We start from the raw sequence: 13,901 nt of genomic DNA, 5'->3' as shown, positions 1-13,901 counted from the left end.
ATCCAGTCTTTTGTCGATACAAATAACACTGCCAAAAATATCACTTATTTGCCATTTTGCACATATGTATCTACAGGATATTCCTAGAATTGAAATCGCTTTGTCAAAAGTTATGGCCTACCGTAATATAACCAGTCTTCTGAAGAGGGACCTTGAGGTTGTTTCATGGTTTTTGCTACCATAAACAATTTACAGTGAATATCTTTGTATGCATGGGCTAGTATATCAGAAGGTAAAATCCTAACCATGGAATGGCTGGGTCAGAGGGCTTGGGCATTTAAAATTTTGACAGCACCAAATCACCATCCAGAGACTTTGCAGCAGTTTCTACTCCTGGAACCAACATATAGGAGCTCAGGTTTACTTACAGTTTCACCACCGTAGAATATTATTAGACTTTCTGGTTTTTGACAGGTGGAAAAAAATGGAGTTTTTCCTCTGATTAACATTTATTTATTTACTGCATGGAAGTTGAGTATTAATCTTCACCAATTTGATAAACAGAAAAATATTCTCATTTTAATATGCATTTCCTGAAATAAATATTTAAAATACTTTACATGTTTTTTTTTCACATTCTCATCTTCTGTTGTTGGAAATTGCGCACTGTAATAGCAACTGATCTTTCATTGAGTAAATCTGTTCAAGTTCTTTACCCACTCAAAAAAGGGGTGGGGAAGAACCAGTTAAATTAGTAAAACTGAAATTACAGAATGTGTTTAAGGAGTTGAGTTTATTTCATGTAGTTGGTATGTAGGAATGCACCTTAGATCAATAGGTTGTTGGATCTCTATAAAGTTCCTTTAGAAACTTTTATAAATAAAAACTGCATGTAACTGGTGCATTGTGCTATGGTGCTCTTACAATGCCTGAAAACATTTATATAGTTTGTTCTGTCAAATGTTTTGTTAGTTTGTTTATACTTTTCACTTACTGTAGCTATTAAGATATAGAACAGGAACTTCCCTGGTGGTACAGTGGATAAGACTCTGCGCTCCCAGTGCAGGGGGCCCGGGTTTGATCCCTGGTCAGGGAACTAGATCCCACATGCATGCTGCAGCTAAGAGTTTGCATGCCACAACTAAGGAGCCGTGGAGCCACAACTAAGGAGCCAACGAGCCAAAACTAAGACCCAGTGCAACGAAATTAAAAAAAAAAGAAGATATAGAACATTGGTCCCAGTCATCCTAAAGACTGATTTTTATGATTTTAAACTTTGATTGTAAAAACAGTAAGCAAGTATAATACATGACAGTTAATACATACATCTTAAGGAAAAATAAATTCAGGAACATATTCTATATCAAGATGTTTCTTTCTGGGAATTCCCTGGTGGTCCAGTGGTTAGGACTCCTTGCTTTCACTGCCGAGGGCACAGGTTCTATCCCTGGTCAGGGAACTAAGATCCCACAAGATGCTTGGCATGGCCAAAAAAAAAAGTTTCTTTCTGTGGAAGTAGAAGTTGACTTAATCTGTGTGCATCACAACAGTTGGAAATCTCCATTCCTCAGGGTTTCCTGAAGGTGCCCATCTGGTGGTACCAGCCACGGGGTCCCTTGCATCACTGGAAGAGTCATCAGGACCAGACAAACTGTACCTTTTCTCAAGGCGGGGTCTGGAGAGCTAATTCCATCCAAGGTGAGAACACAACAGAATTACAGCAGCCAGTGTGTCATAAAGAAAAGTAAAATGATTGCTTCTGCTGAGAGGCAACTGAAATATGTATTTTTAAAATATAAGGTTGAAAATCAAAATCTATTCTATAATTCAGAGTATAATAATAATACCATCCTATTTTTATACAGTGGTTTGTCACCTCTATAAAATACCATCTTTTTTTTTTTGGCTTTACCTTTCATTTGCCATCTGTTATTTTTATTATCATTATTATTATAGCAATATATTACATTTTTTCAAGGAATTGTTATATAATATCACCTCTCAAGCGCCTCATGGCAGTAGGAATAGCGGCCCCAGTTACTGTAACAGACTAAGACATTGACGCTTTAGTCGCTTCCAGTGTCTTCACTGCAGCCCCAAGGGGTGGAGAGGCAGGGTTGGAGTCCGGACCCCACGCGGCTCCTGTTCTTTCTGCTGCCGCCACCCAGGAGCTCCTTCAAGGGCGTTCCAGCTCACTGACTTCTGAGAAGACTCACAGACAGGGTATAAACATATTGTTTCACTCTGTCTAAGTTTCTTCTCCACAGGCAGAATTCAGCACACACGTCATGATGAGCAAAGTCAGGGAGTTTGAATTGCCATTGTAAAAAGTGGGTTTCCACTTCATTATAAGAAGACACAAGTTAATCTCCTTTGTAACTGTAGATAAAGAGAATATATTTTTAGTAGGACCAAATTCTTATATTTTTTTCCTTTTATCATGCTTAATTATCTAGCTTTTTTAATGCCTTGAAGTATTATATACTTACATTTCTTTTTATCTTTCAAAATTCAGTACTGAAACTAACATAAATGATCTCCTTACTTTTTGAAGTTAGGATTATATGTATAGAGCAATAAAATACTTCATGTTGAATTAGCTATGAAATTGGCATTAAGTTATTTTTTGTTTGAGTTATATTAGACATGTTAAACAATTCTAAAAATGATTTTGTGATAGAATAATAGTTACAACTTAAAAAGCAGTGTGTTTCTCCATGAAAGTAAACAGTTCATTTTTTTGGTAGTCCTTCTGTATCACAACATATGGCAAATATTTTTATTTCTGAGAATTTCCTAAAAGTGTCTTTCAGGTAGTACCAGCTTACAGCATCCTTAGACACAAGAAGAACCACTCATGAAGAGAGCTTTTTTACTTAATTTACTTATAATTAATTTCCTATTATGTATTAGCAGTGTGCCCAGCAGTAAGCAAAGACATTTAACTAAAGCAAAAATGAGTCAAATTACTGATTTCAAATTTAGTTATCAACTTTTATATCCAGAGTTTTATATGAGAGCATTTTGTTTTCCCCTTTTTAAAACTAATGTAGAAAGGCCTCCTTATTGTCAAGAATTCTTTCAGTCAGTAAACATTTATTGGACATCTATTGTGTGGCACCCACCATTCCTGGCACTGGAGAGACAAACAAGATAGATGACCTGTTCTCTCTTGAAAATCATATTCTGTAGGGGAGACAGATTAGGTTAAAAAATATATATATATACATATGTATATATATATGTAAAAAAACCCATGTATACACACACATAAGAAAACAGACAGACAAAAGAGTAACAAGTTGGGACAAGTGTTATGAGAGAGAAACAGGTTAAATAAAAGATGAGAGCAGGGCAGAGTATCCAACCAGCAGAGTCCTCTTTGAGGAAGGAGAGGGTGTGGGAAGGAGCATTCCAGGTGGACAGCCCAAGTGTAAAATTCCTCAAAGCCATTCTAGTGAGAAGACCTGGTGCTGTGCCCACAGCATGCTCCCTGGCTGCCCATCTACTGGGCCCTGCTTCCTCCCCGTGAAGTCCTGAGGGGCTGACCCGAGGAATTCAGATTCTGAGTTGCTTGGATGGAATTGTACTAAACCCGTCTGCAGTATCAAAACGTGGCCTGTATTTCAGAAATAAGAGCTAAGTACGTCTAAAGCTCCTGCCAGACATCTTGCTCTGTCCTTTGTAGATGCTCCCAGTGACGCGCATGCAGAAGTTTCCCTCCGCTACTTGGGAGACGTTGAAATCTCAGAAGATGCTACGTTGGGGGAGCTGAAGTCTCAGGTCAGCCTTCCTCCTGCAGCGTGTACCTTACTGGTGATCTGGCTGCTTCCAGTGAGATATTAATATATTCTTCTATTTCCTCTTCCCTCAATTACAGTCTGTTCTGATAGGGCATGTGTTATATGCCATGTTCAGTGGTGAGTACCCAACAGGCCACACACTGCTCAGACAGCTCCCTGGGTTTGCTCCTGCCAGTTGCCTGTGGCTTTCATTTATCCCCTCTGACAGGCATGCTGTGCTTTCATTTGAAATCTCCTCAGTGACTTGCAGCTTATGTTCATTTTGATTTTTTAGGGAAACATTTGTTGGAACATTTGTAAAGCATTCACTTTACTCCTTTATTTACATTGTTTTTGTGTCATTGTGATTCGTGTGTTAAATGTTGTTAGTAAAAGCTGTGTGGTCAGTTGCCCAGGAGGTCAGAATATCAGCTTTATGTTAAACTAGATACTGTATTGTTTTCCTGGACATTAATACTCACAGACACAGTGTTCTGTCCAAATGGAAAGGCCGGGTTGAATACAACACACAGTGCTTAAGAAGCATCTTATTCTCATTGGATTAAAATGAACATCCCTTCTTGCTCTTAAAGGAAACAGTGTAGGTGCATGTAAGGTGAATATCAGTCACTGATTGACTTCTGTGTGTCCTCAATATCTGAAATACCTTCCGCAAAAAAAACAAATGGTCTTATTCTAATAAGAACAAGTAGAAGGAGACTTCTTTTCTTTTTTAGATTAAAAGATACAAAATTGCTGTTTCTAGATTTAAAACGGATGAATATTGACCATTTTATATACTACAGCCTAAGTATATAAATAGTTATCCACCCCTACAGAATTAGTCCAGCGGTTTGGGCCTAGCGTTTGGATCCAGAGATTCTGAAATATTTCAAAATCAGAAGTTATTTCCATGGCAGAGCAAACTTTGTTGAATTATATGAGCACAGATGGAAGTTGAAGATGAGTCCTTGCTTTTATTAGAGAGGCCTCTGCTCTTGAGTTATATAGTCATATAGAAATTAATTTTAAAGTTTCATTTTCTAAAACATAATCATTGAAAAGGAGCTTTTGGCTCAGATTTAGAAACAGAAAAATCTCTCAGGCTGATTTCAGTAGAGAGGAATACAAAAATTACTCAGGGTTAATTTCATTTAAACGATATTCCTGTGGATTTTTTGGGTAGATATTATCATTACCTAAGATACTCTTTCCCTTAAATGTCATTGTGTAGCGCTTCATTTTTTTTTCCTAAAGCAGTCTGTTTTTAAGAGTGCTTTTTCCAATGTCTGTTTCTTTTCTAGGCCATGACCTTGCCCTCCTTTTCGGAGTTTTCCATCCCATCGCCCGCCTTCCTTAGAGCCTGGACGGTGGAAAGTAGGCGCCCCGGCAGGCTCTTACGAGTCCACTATCAGCGGCTCAGGTAGGGTTCTCAGTGAACACTCCACAACAGCCCGTTCTAGGTCATTCCACATTTGTCATGTCGATGATACTTTTTATCATAAATTAAACTCTGAGACAACTTCAGTGTCTCATATTAAGTATAAATGTAGTTTCATCTGTTTTTACTATGGTCCAGAGACTGTGAACAAAATTTTGATTGTTTTTCCCCCCAGCTTTATTGAGATATAATTGCCATATAACACTGTATAAATTTAAGGTGTACAACCTATTGATTTGACAGACGTATAATGCAGAATGATTACCACTGTAGCATTAGCGAACAGCCTCCATCACATCATATAATCGCCACTTCCTTTTTGTGAGAACATTTAAGATCTACTTTCTTATTAGCAACTTTCAAGTATATAATTCAGTGTTATAAGATGAATATGTTCTGGGGATGTCATGTACAGCATGTTGATTATAGTTTATAACTGTAAGTATGTACCCTTTGACCAACATCTCCCCTTTTCAGCCAGTCCCAGTCCCTGGTAACCACCATTCTAGTCCCTGTTTCTATTAGTTCAGCTTTTTTAGATTCCACATATAAGTGATATCGTACAGCAGTTGTCTTATCTCACTTAGCATAATGCCCTCAGTGTCCATCCATGTTGTCTCAAACCATAAGATGTCCTTCTTTCTTATGACTGAATGATATTCCTTTGTGTGTGTATGAGTGTGTGTACACATACATACATACACCACATCTTTATCCATTCATTGGTTAACAGACACTAGGTTTTTCCATATCTTGCCTGCTGTGCATAGTGCTGCAACGAACATGGGAGTGCAGATAATCTCTTTGAGATCCTGTTTTCATTTCCTTTGGTGAGGTACCCAGAAGTGGGATTGCTGGATCATATGGTAGTTCTATTTTTAATTTTTTGAGTAACCTCCATACTGTTTTTCCATAGTGGCTGAACCAATTTACATTCCCACCAGCATTGAACAAGGGCTCCCTTTCCTCCACATCCTCAAAAACACTTGCTATCTCTTGTCTTTTTGATAAGCATTCTAACAGGTGTGAGATGATACCTCATTGTGGTTTCGATTTGCATTTCCCTGATGATTAATGACGTTGAGTACCTTTTCATGTACCTGTTGGCCATTAGTATGTCTTCTTTAAAAAAAAAAGTCTGTTCACGCCCTCTGCCATTTTTAAATCAGATTGTTTGCTTTTTGCTATTGAGTTGTATGAGTTCTCTATATACTTTATTTTTTGTTGTTTTTTTTTGCGGTACGCGGGCCTCTCACTGTTGTGGTCTCTCCCGTTGCGGAGCACAGGCTCCTGATGCACAGGCTCAGCGGCCATGGCTCACGGGCCCAGCCGCTCCGTGGCATGTGGGATCTTCCCGGTCTGGGGCATGAACCCGTGTCCCCTGCATTGGCAGGCGGACTCTCAACCACTGTGCCACCAGGGAAGCCCTCTATATACTTTGAATATTAACCCCTTAGATTTGCAAATACTTTCTGCTGCTTCATAGGTTGCCTTTTCATTTTGTTGATGGTTTCTTTTGCTGTGCAGAAGCTTTTTATTTTGATATAGTCCCACTTGTTTATTTTTGCTTTTATTGCTTTTGCTTTTGGTGTCAAATCCAGAAAATCATTGCCAAGGCTGATGTCAAGGAGCTTACTCCTCTGTCTTCTTCTAGGAGTTTTACAATTTCAGGTCTTAACGTTCAAATCTTTTAATCTATTTTAAGTTGATTTTTGCATAAGGTGTAAGATAGGGGTCTAGTTTCGTTCCTTTGCATGAGACTGTCCAGTTCCCCCCAGCACCACTTATTGAAGAGACTCTTTTCCCCATTGTGTGTTCTTGGCTCCTGTGTCATAAATTAATTGACGATATATGCATGCATTTATTTCTGGGCTCTCTACTGTGTTTTTTTTTTTCCTTTGGCCATGCTGTGTGGCATGTGGGATGTTAGTTCCCTGACCAGGGATCGAACCCATGCCTCCTGCAGTGGAAGTGAGTGAGGAGTCTTAACCACTGGACCACCAGGGAAGTCCCTCTTTTGGGTTCCACTGATGTATGTGTCTGTGTTTATGCCGGTACTATACCGTTTTGATTACTATAGCTTTATAGTATAGTTTGAAATGAGGGAGCATGATGCCATCAGCTTTCTTCTTCTTTTTTTTTGTTTTAATTTATTTTTATTTATTGTTTGGCTGCGTTGGGTCTGTTGCTTCACGCGGGCTTTCTCTAGTTGCGGCGAGCGGGGGCTACTCTTCATTGCAGTGCGAGGGCTTTTCATTGCGGTGGCTTCTCTTGTTGCAGAGCACAGGCTCTAAGTGCGCAGGCTTCAGTAGTTGTGACTCATGGGCTGTAGAGCGCAGGTGAGTAGTTGTGGCACACGGGCTTAGTTGCTCCGCGGCACGTGGGATCTTCCCAGACCAGGGCTCGAACCCGTGTCCCTTGCATTGGCAGGCGGATTCTTTTTGGGTGTTTTTACATCTTTATTGGAGTATAATTGCTTCACAATGGTGTGTTAGTTTCTGCTTTATAACAAAGTGAATCAGTTTATACATATACATATGTTCCCGTATCTCTTCCCTCTTGCGTCTCCCTCCCTCCCACCCTCCCTATCCCACCCCTCCAGGCAGTCACAAAGCACCAAGCTGATCTCCCTGTGCTATGTGGCTGCTTCCCACTAGCTATCTACCTTAACGTTTGGTAGTGTATATATGTCCATGGGCAGGCGGATTCTTAACCACTGCGCCACGAGGGAAGCCCTGTTCTTCTTTCTTAAGAAAAGATTGCTTTGGCTATTCAGGGTCTTTTGTGGGTCTATACCAATTTTAGAACTGTTTTTTCTGTTTCTAATTGAAAAATGCTTTTGATATTTTGATAAGGATTGCACTGAATTTGTAGATTGTTTTGGGTAGTATGGACATTTTAACAATGTTCTCCCAATCCATGACGATGGAATAGCTTTCCATTTATTTGAATCTTCAGTTTCTTTCATCAGTGTCTTGTAGTTTTCAGTATACAGATCTTTTACCTCCTTGGTTAAATTTATTCTGAAGTATTTTATTCTTTTTGATGCTGTTGGAAATGGGATTGTTTTCTTAATTTCTCTTTCTGATAATTTACTGTCGGTATATAAAATGCAGCTGATATTTATATATTGATTTTGTATCCCACAACTTTACTGAATTCATTTATTAGTTTTAACAGATTTTTGGTGGAGTCTTTAGAGTTTTTTATAAATATCATCATGTAATCTGCAGATGGAGACAACGTTACTTCATCCTTTCCAGTCTGGATGCCTTTTATTTTTTTTTCTTGTCTAATTGCTCTGGCTAGTACTTCCACCAATGTGTTGCATATGAGTGGCAAGAGTGGGCATCCTTGTCTTATTCCTGATCTCAGAGGAAAAGATTTCAGCTTTTCACCATTGAGTATGATACTAGCCATGGGCTTTTCATATATGGCCTTTATTGCATTGAGGTACATTCCCTCTATATCCAGTTTGTTGAGAATTTTTAACATGAAAGAATGTCAAATGCTTTTTCTGCATCTGTTGAGATGGTCATATGATTTTCTTCCTTCATTCTGTTAACGTGGTTGTATCACACCAATTGATTTGCGAATGTTCAACCATCTTTGCATCCCTTGCAGAAATCCCACTTGATCATGGTGTATGATCCTTTTAATGTACTGTTGAATTTGGTTTGCTAATATTTCTTTGAGGATTTTTGCATTTATGTTCATCAAGGATATTGGCCTTTAATTTTCTCTTCTTATAGTGTCCTTGTCTGGTTTTGATATCAAGGTAATGCTGGCCTCATAAAATGAGTTTGGAAGTGTTCCTTCCCGTTCTGTTTTTTTTTTTTTTTGGAAGAGTTTGGGAAAGATTGGTATTAATTCTGCTTTTGGTAGAATACATCAGTAAAGCCATCTGGTCCTCAACTTTTTTTTGTTAGGAGGTTTTTGATTACTGATTCAATCTTTTTTTTTTCCTTAATAAATTTATTTTATTTATTTATTTTTGGTTGCGTTGGGTCTTTGTTGCTGCGCGCAGGCTTTCTCTAGTTGTGGCAAGTGGGGGCTACTCTTCGTTGCAGCGTGTGGGCTTCTCATTGCGGTGGCTTCTCGTTGCAGAGCACAGGCTCTAGGTGCGCAGGCTTCAGTAGTTGCAGCACGTGGGCTCAGTAATTGTGGCTTGCAGTCTCTAGAGCGCAGGCTCAGTAGTTGTGGCTCACGGGCTTAGTTGCTCCGCAGCATGTGGGATCTTCCCGGACCAGGGCTTGAACCCGTGTCCCCTGCATTGGCAGGTGGATTCTTAACCACTGTGCCACCAGGGAAGCCCCCGATTCAATCTTCTTACTCATAATTAGTCTGTTCAGAATTTCTGTTTCTTTATGATTCAGTCTCGGTAGGTTGTATGTTTCTAGGAATTTATCCATTTCTTCTGCATTGTCCAGTTTTTTGGTGTATAATTGTTCATGGTAGTCTCTTAAATTTTGAGTGTTCTTATATGGTATAATATTTCACTTAAGAATACCTGAAATTGGTTAAGAAAAAAACTTTGAAAAAATTAAGTGATATGTCATTCAATATTATTTTGTTTCATTTGTTATCAGGGAATATAAATTGGGACAGAGAACTGAGATCTGCTTAGAGCTCCTTCAGAAAGAAGAAAACTTGGGGTAAGATGTCCTACTACACATACAATATTATACACTTGTCTGATCCCAATGGATAGTTTTACTATTGATTAAGGTGTTACATTTTTTAAGTGTTTTTTCCACTGCTTCTAAGGAGTCTGGCAACTTAAAACAGATTGTGTTCTAGAAATGTGTTTGTATATCTGGTGTCTAGATCTTAGAACTCATTTTTCCATAAAAACAGAATTTTTCAGTAAGTCCCAATGCATGTTGAACACATAATGATCTTGAAGTATAAGCAAGATGCTCATCCCAAGCTCTTAGCAGTGCCTGCAGACAGTCTGTTGTCAAACCAATTGATAGTAACACCTGACATGCTGCCCCTTGTCCTACTTTTTTCATCCTAATATCACGTGACATACACTTATTGAATTATCAATTATTATCCGTCTCCCACTACTAGATTGTAAGTTTTGTGAGGGCGGGCACTTCATTTTTTGGTCACTGCTGCCTCCCCAATACCCAGGACAGTGCCTTTGTCATAGTCAGTAATTATTTATGGAATAAGGAAGCACCCCAAAGTTGTCCACGTTCAAACCTACCTATTCTTTTTTTCATTACAGGACATTCTTTTATAAGACATTTTTGTCAGTAACACCAAATATTAAGATTCTTTTACCTGATGTGACACGATGACTCTTGTTGTCCTCCTGTTGTGTAACAACTCTACTCTTTCAACCGTGTGACCTTCATTTTATCCCACTGTTTTGTAAAAATGCATTCTTAATGCAAATTGTATTACTAGGAGTAGTTTCCTGGAGGGGAATTTCTGGATCAAATGGTATGGACATTTTAAACCTGTTATTTGTTAAATTCCTTTCCAGGTAAGTTATACCATTATGTTTCCACAAGCTGTGTTTCTAAGTATTTATTTCACCTCACCATCAAACCATCATTGAATGTTGTCATTGTTTAAATGTCTGCTAAATTGATAAATGAAAAATGGTTATCTTGTCTCATCTAGTAAGATTAGGGTGTTTGTTGAAAGGCTTGTAAACCATTTGTATTTTGTGAGTGAGTGAATTGTTTCATATATTTTTCCTGTTTTATATGGGGTCTTAGAAAAAAGTCTAATTTGTGTGAGCTCTTTCTATAATATAGATTATATTACATAATATAAACGGACCCTCTGTCGTGTTTGTCGTGAGCAGTGTCCTTTTGCAGACCATGCTGTGCCCTTCCACAGCCCCTCCCCCGCTTCTGTCCTTGACTGACCTCCGGAGCACTCCTGCCCCCGCTCAGCGAGGACCCTGGCTCCTCGTGGTCTTTACCCAGACTCTGTCACCTCCTTGGCAGCTCCTGCATCTACACTGACCACAGTTTGTATGCTCTGGGACCTCAGCTCTGCTCACTGACCTCAGCAACACCTACACCCTCTCAAAAATTCCTTCTTGACCACAGTCCCCCGCTTTCAGTCCAATCTCCTAATTCACTGGGCCCTCGCTCTCCCTGCGTTGCCTGTTTCCTCCAATTGTGTTACCCTTTCTTTTGATAAAAACACTAGTATAATAGAAATACAGCATTAAAATCGTTCATTGTCTCACCATCCTTAAAGTTTTCATTTCTCCTCTCCACCTTCCAGTTCTTATCTGTAGCTTTTATTTCACATCCTATCTAAAACAGTCTCCATACGTCTAAATTTCTTTCCAACCTTTCTGAATGTTTCTCCTCTTTCTCTTCCTTCAAGGACCTCGTATCTGTGCTCATCTCCTGCAAAGGTTTCCTTTGCTCTTACAACTACACCCATCATCTTCTCTTCCTAACTCTGAGCCCTCCGTTTCTTCTCCCTGGCTAAGTTTTCTGCCAGCTTCACAGATTCCGGTTCTGAAATCAGCGTTTCCTAGGAAGTCGCCGTAGCGGGAAACCCCTCTTCCCCTTCATCACCGGGATAGCCCTGCCGGCCCTTTCAGCTCTGTCTCCAGTCCTCTTCCCTGTGTGCCCCACTGAGGAACTTCTTCCTCTGCCTTCAGCCTTGCCTGCTGCCTCCCCAGGGACCCTGCTGTGGACTCAGAATGGGAGCTCACCTCCATTCTGGGTCAGGACTGAAGGAAATCAAAGTAAAGGTTTCCCACTAGCATTCAGGGTTTAAGGAAAATCTCTCCTTATAAAAAAACTCAGAAGAGTCAGAGGAGAAGCTATGTGGCTATTGCATGTTTTCCATTTTGTTGTAAATCTGACGTGACTGTTTTCTGATGCAGCCCCCAGCATGTGCTGCTGAGGACACAGATGCGCCTCCCTGGCAAGAGGGCGTATGCCTTGCCCGTGGACTTGGTGTGGGACACTGCCCGAGGCTGGACGGCTGGCTCCCTGAGGCACCGAGTGGCCGATTTCTATTCTCTTCCTGTGGAGAAAATTGAAATTGCCAAATACCTTCCTGAAAAGTTTGAGTGGCTTCCAGTACCTAGCTGGGTAAAGCTGTGGGGCTCCCTCAGGGAAATTGGGCCTCACTGGCATAGTGAATAATTAACTGCAGTTTTCCACAGACAGGGAATTTAGTAAGAATTTGAGATTGAGTTTTCTTTATTCAAGATACTTAATTTTTCTGTAGAACCAGCAAATTACCAAGAGGAAAAAGAAGAAAAAGCAAGATAATTTGCAGGGGGCGCCTTATCACTTGAAAGATGGGGATACTATTGGCATTAAGGTACGTTTTTAACAGTAAACTTAGCACTTTGACAAAACACCAGAATCAAATGATTTTATAGAGAAGTTTTATCAAATCTTCAAGGCATAGATAATCCCATTTAATATAAATTGTTTCAAATAGCAGGGGGAAAAAAGAGGGAAGGCAGACAACTCATTTTTAAATAAATAAATAAATAAATAAATTTTATTCACGGGCTCTAGAGCGCAGCCTCAGTAGTTGTGGCACACGGGCTTAAGCTTCGCGGCATGTGGGATCTTCCTGGACCAGGGATCGAACCCGTGTCCCCTGCATTGTCAGGCGGATTCTTAACCACTGCACCACCAGGGAAGCCCCCAGAGAACTCATTTTATGAGGCCAGTAGAACCTCAATACCAAAAGCTTAATTTTGGGTCTGACTTGAACGAAAATGCTCTGAAGTTTTATCACTAAGTGTGTTGCTGTAGGTTTTATGTAGGTACCTGTATTAGGTTAAGACATTTCCTTCCATTCCTAGTTTACTCTAAGTTCTTTTTTTTAAAATCATGAATGAGCACTGGATTTTTTTTTTTTTTTTGCGGTACGCGGGCCTCTCACTGTTGTGGCCTCTCCCATCGCGGAGCACAGGCTCCAGACGCACAGGCCCAGCAGCCATGGCTCACGGGCCTAGCTGCTCCACGGCGTGTGGGATCTTCCCGAACCGGGGCACGAACCCGTGTCCCCTGCATCGGCAGGCGGACTCTCAGCCACTGCGCCACCAGGGAAGCCCTGGATTTTTAAATATTAAATTTTTGTAAATGTTAAATTTTATTCTGTGCTTTTTCTGCATCTGTTTAATCAGCTATATCGTTTTTCTTCTTCAATCTGGTAATGCAGTGTTATTACATAAACATGTTCGCAACACCGAGCCATCCTTGCATTCCTTGGACAAACCTACTTTGTTGTCATATAATAACATTTTTTGTATTAAGGGTGAATGATTTAAATCCTTAATTTAAGAATTAATAATTTATTAATATTAAATTATTTATATTAAGGAATAAGTATTCCCTTAATCACCACTTCTGTTCAACATTGTACTAAAGAATGGGACCAATGTAATATGACCTTCCACCCAACGAAGAAAAGCAAATAAATAAACAAAAATTGAAAGGTAAAAGAAATTCAGAAAGGAAAATACAAAACTGTTCTTAGTTTTTCTACAGTCAAACCATCAGCTCTGTTTAAGAGAGTTCAAAAGGTTGTAAGATTGGGCTTCCCTGGTGGCGCAGTGGTTGAGAGTCCGCCTGCTGATGCAGGGGACACGGGTTCGTGCCCCGGTCCGGGAAGATCCCACATGCCGTGGAGCAGCTAGGCCCGTGAGCCATGGCTGCTGGGCCTGTGTGTCCGGAGCCTGTGCTCCGCAACAGGAAAGGCCACAACAGTGAGAGGCCCGCATAATG

The 13,901-nt window shown here is 40.0% G+C and overlaps 1 protein-coding gene across 7 annotated transcripts in view; it reads left to right on the top strand.

Annotated features, from left to right (window-relative positions):
• Nucleotides 1–13,901, top strand: part of USP40 (ubiquitin specific peptidase 40) — an 89,653-nt gene that overhangs the window by 74,059 nt on the left and 1,693 nt on the right. For 6 of the 7 annotated variants that reach the window (XM_082841207.1, XM_082841206.1, XM_082841205.1 and 3 more), the window contains 6 exons: nt 1,512–1,638; nt 3,629–3,723; nt 5,027–5,145; nt 9,753–9,818; nt 12,035–12,245; nt 12,385–12,480. In XM_082841207.1, the coding sequence (XP_082697333.1) occupies nt 1,512–1,638; nt 3,629–3,723; nt 5,027–5,145; nt 9,753–9,818; nt 12,035–12,245; nt 12,385–12,480 (714 nt within the window). The other variant, XM_082841209.1, reaches the window with a different exon arrangement.

This window comes from Leucopleurus acutus (assembly GCF_964270905.1).
Source record: "Leucopleurus acutus genome assembly, chromosome: 6".
NCBI classification, from domain to species: Eukaryota; Metazoa; Chordata; class Mammalia; order Artiodactyla; family Delphinidae; genus Leucopleurus; species Leucopleurus acutus.
The sequence above is the reverse complement of the archived record's forward strand: the minus strand, read 5'-3'. Positions and strand labels throughout refer to the sequence as shown.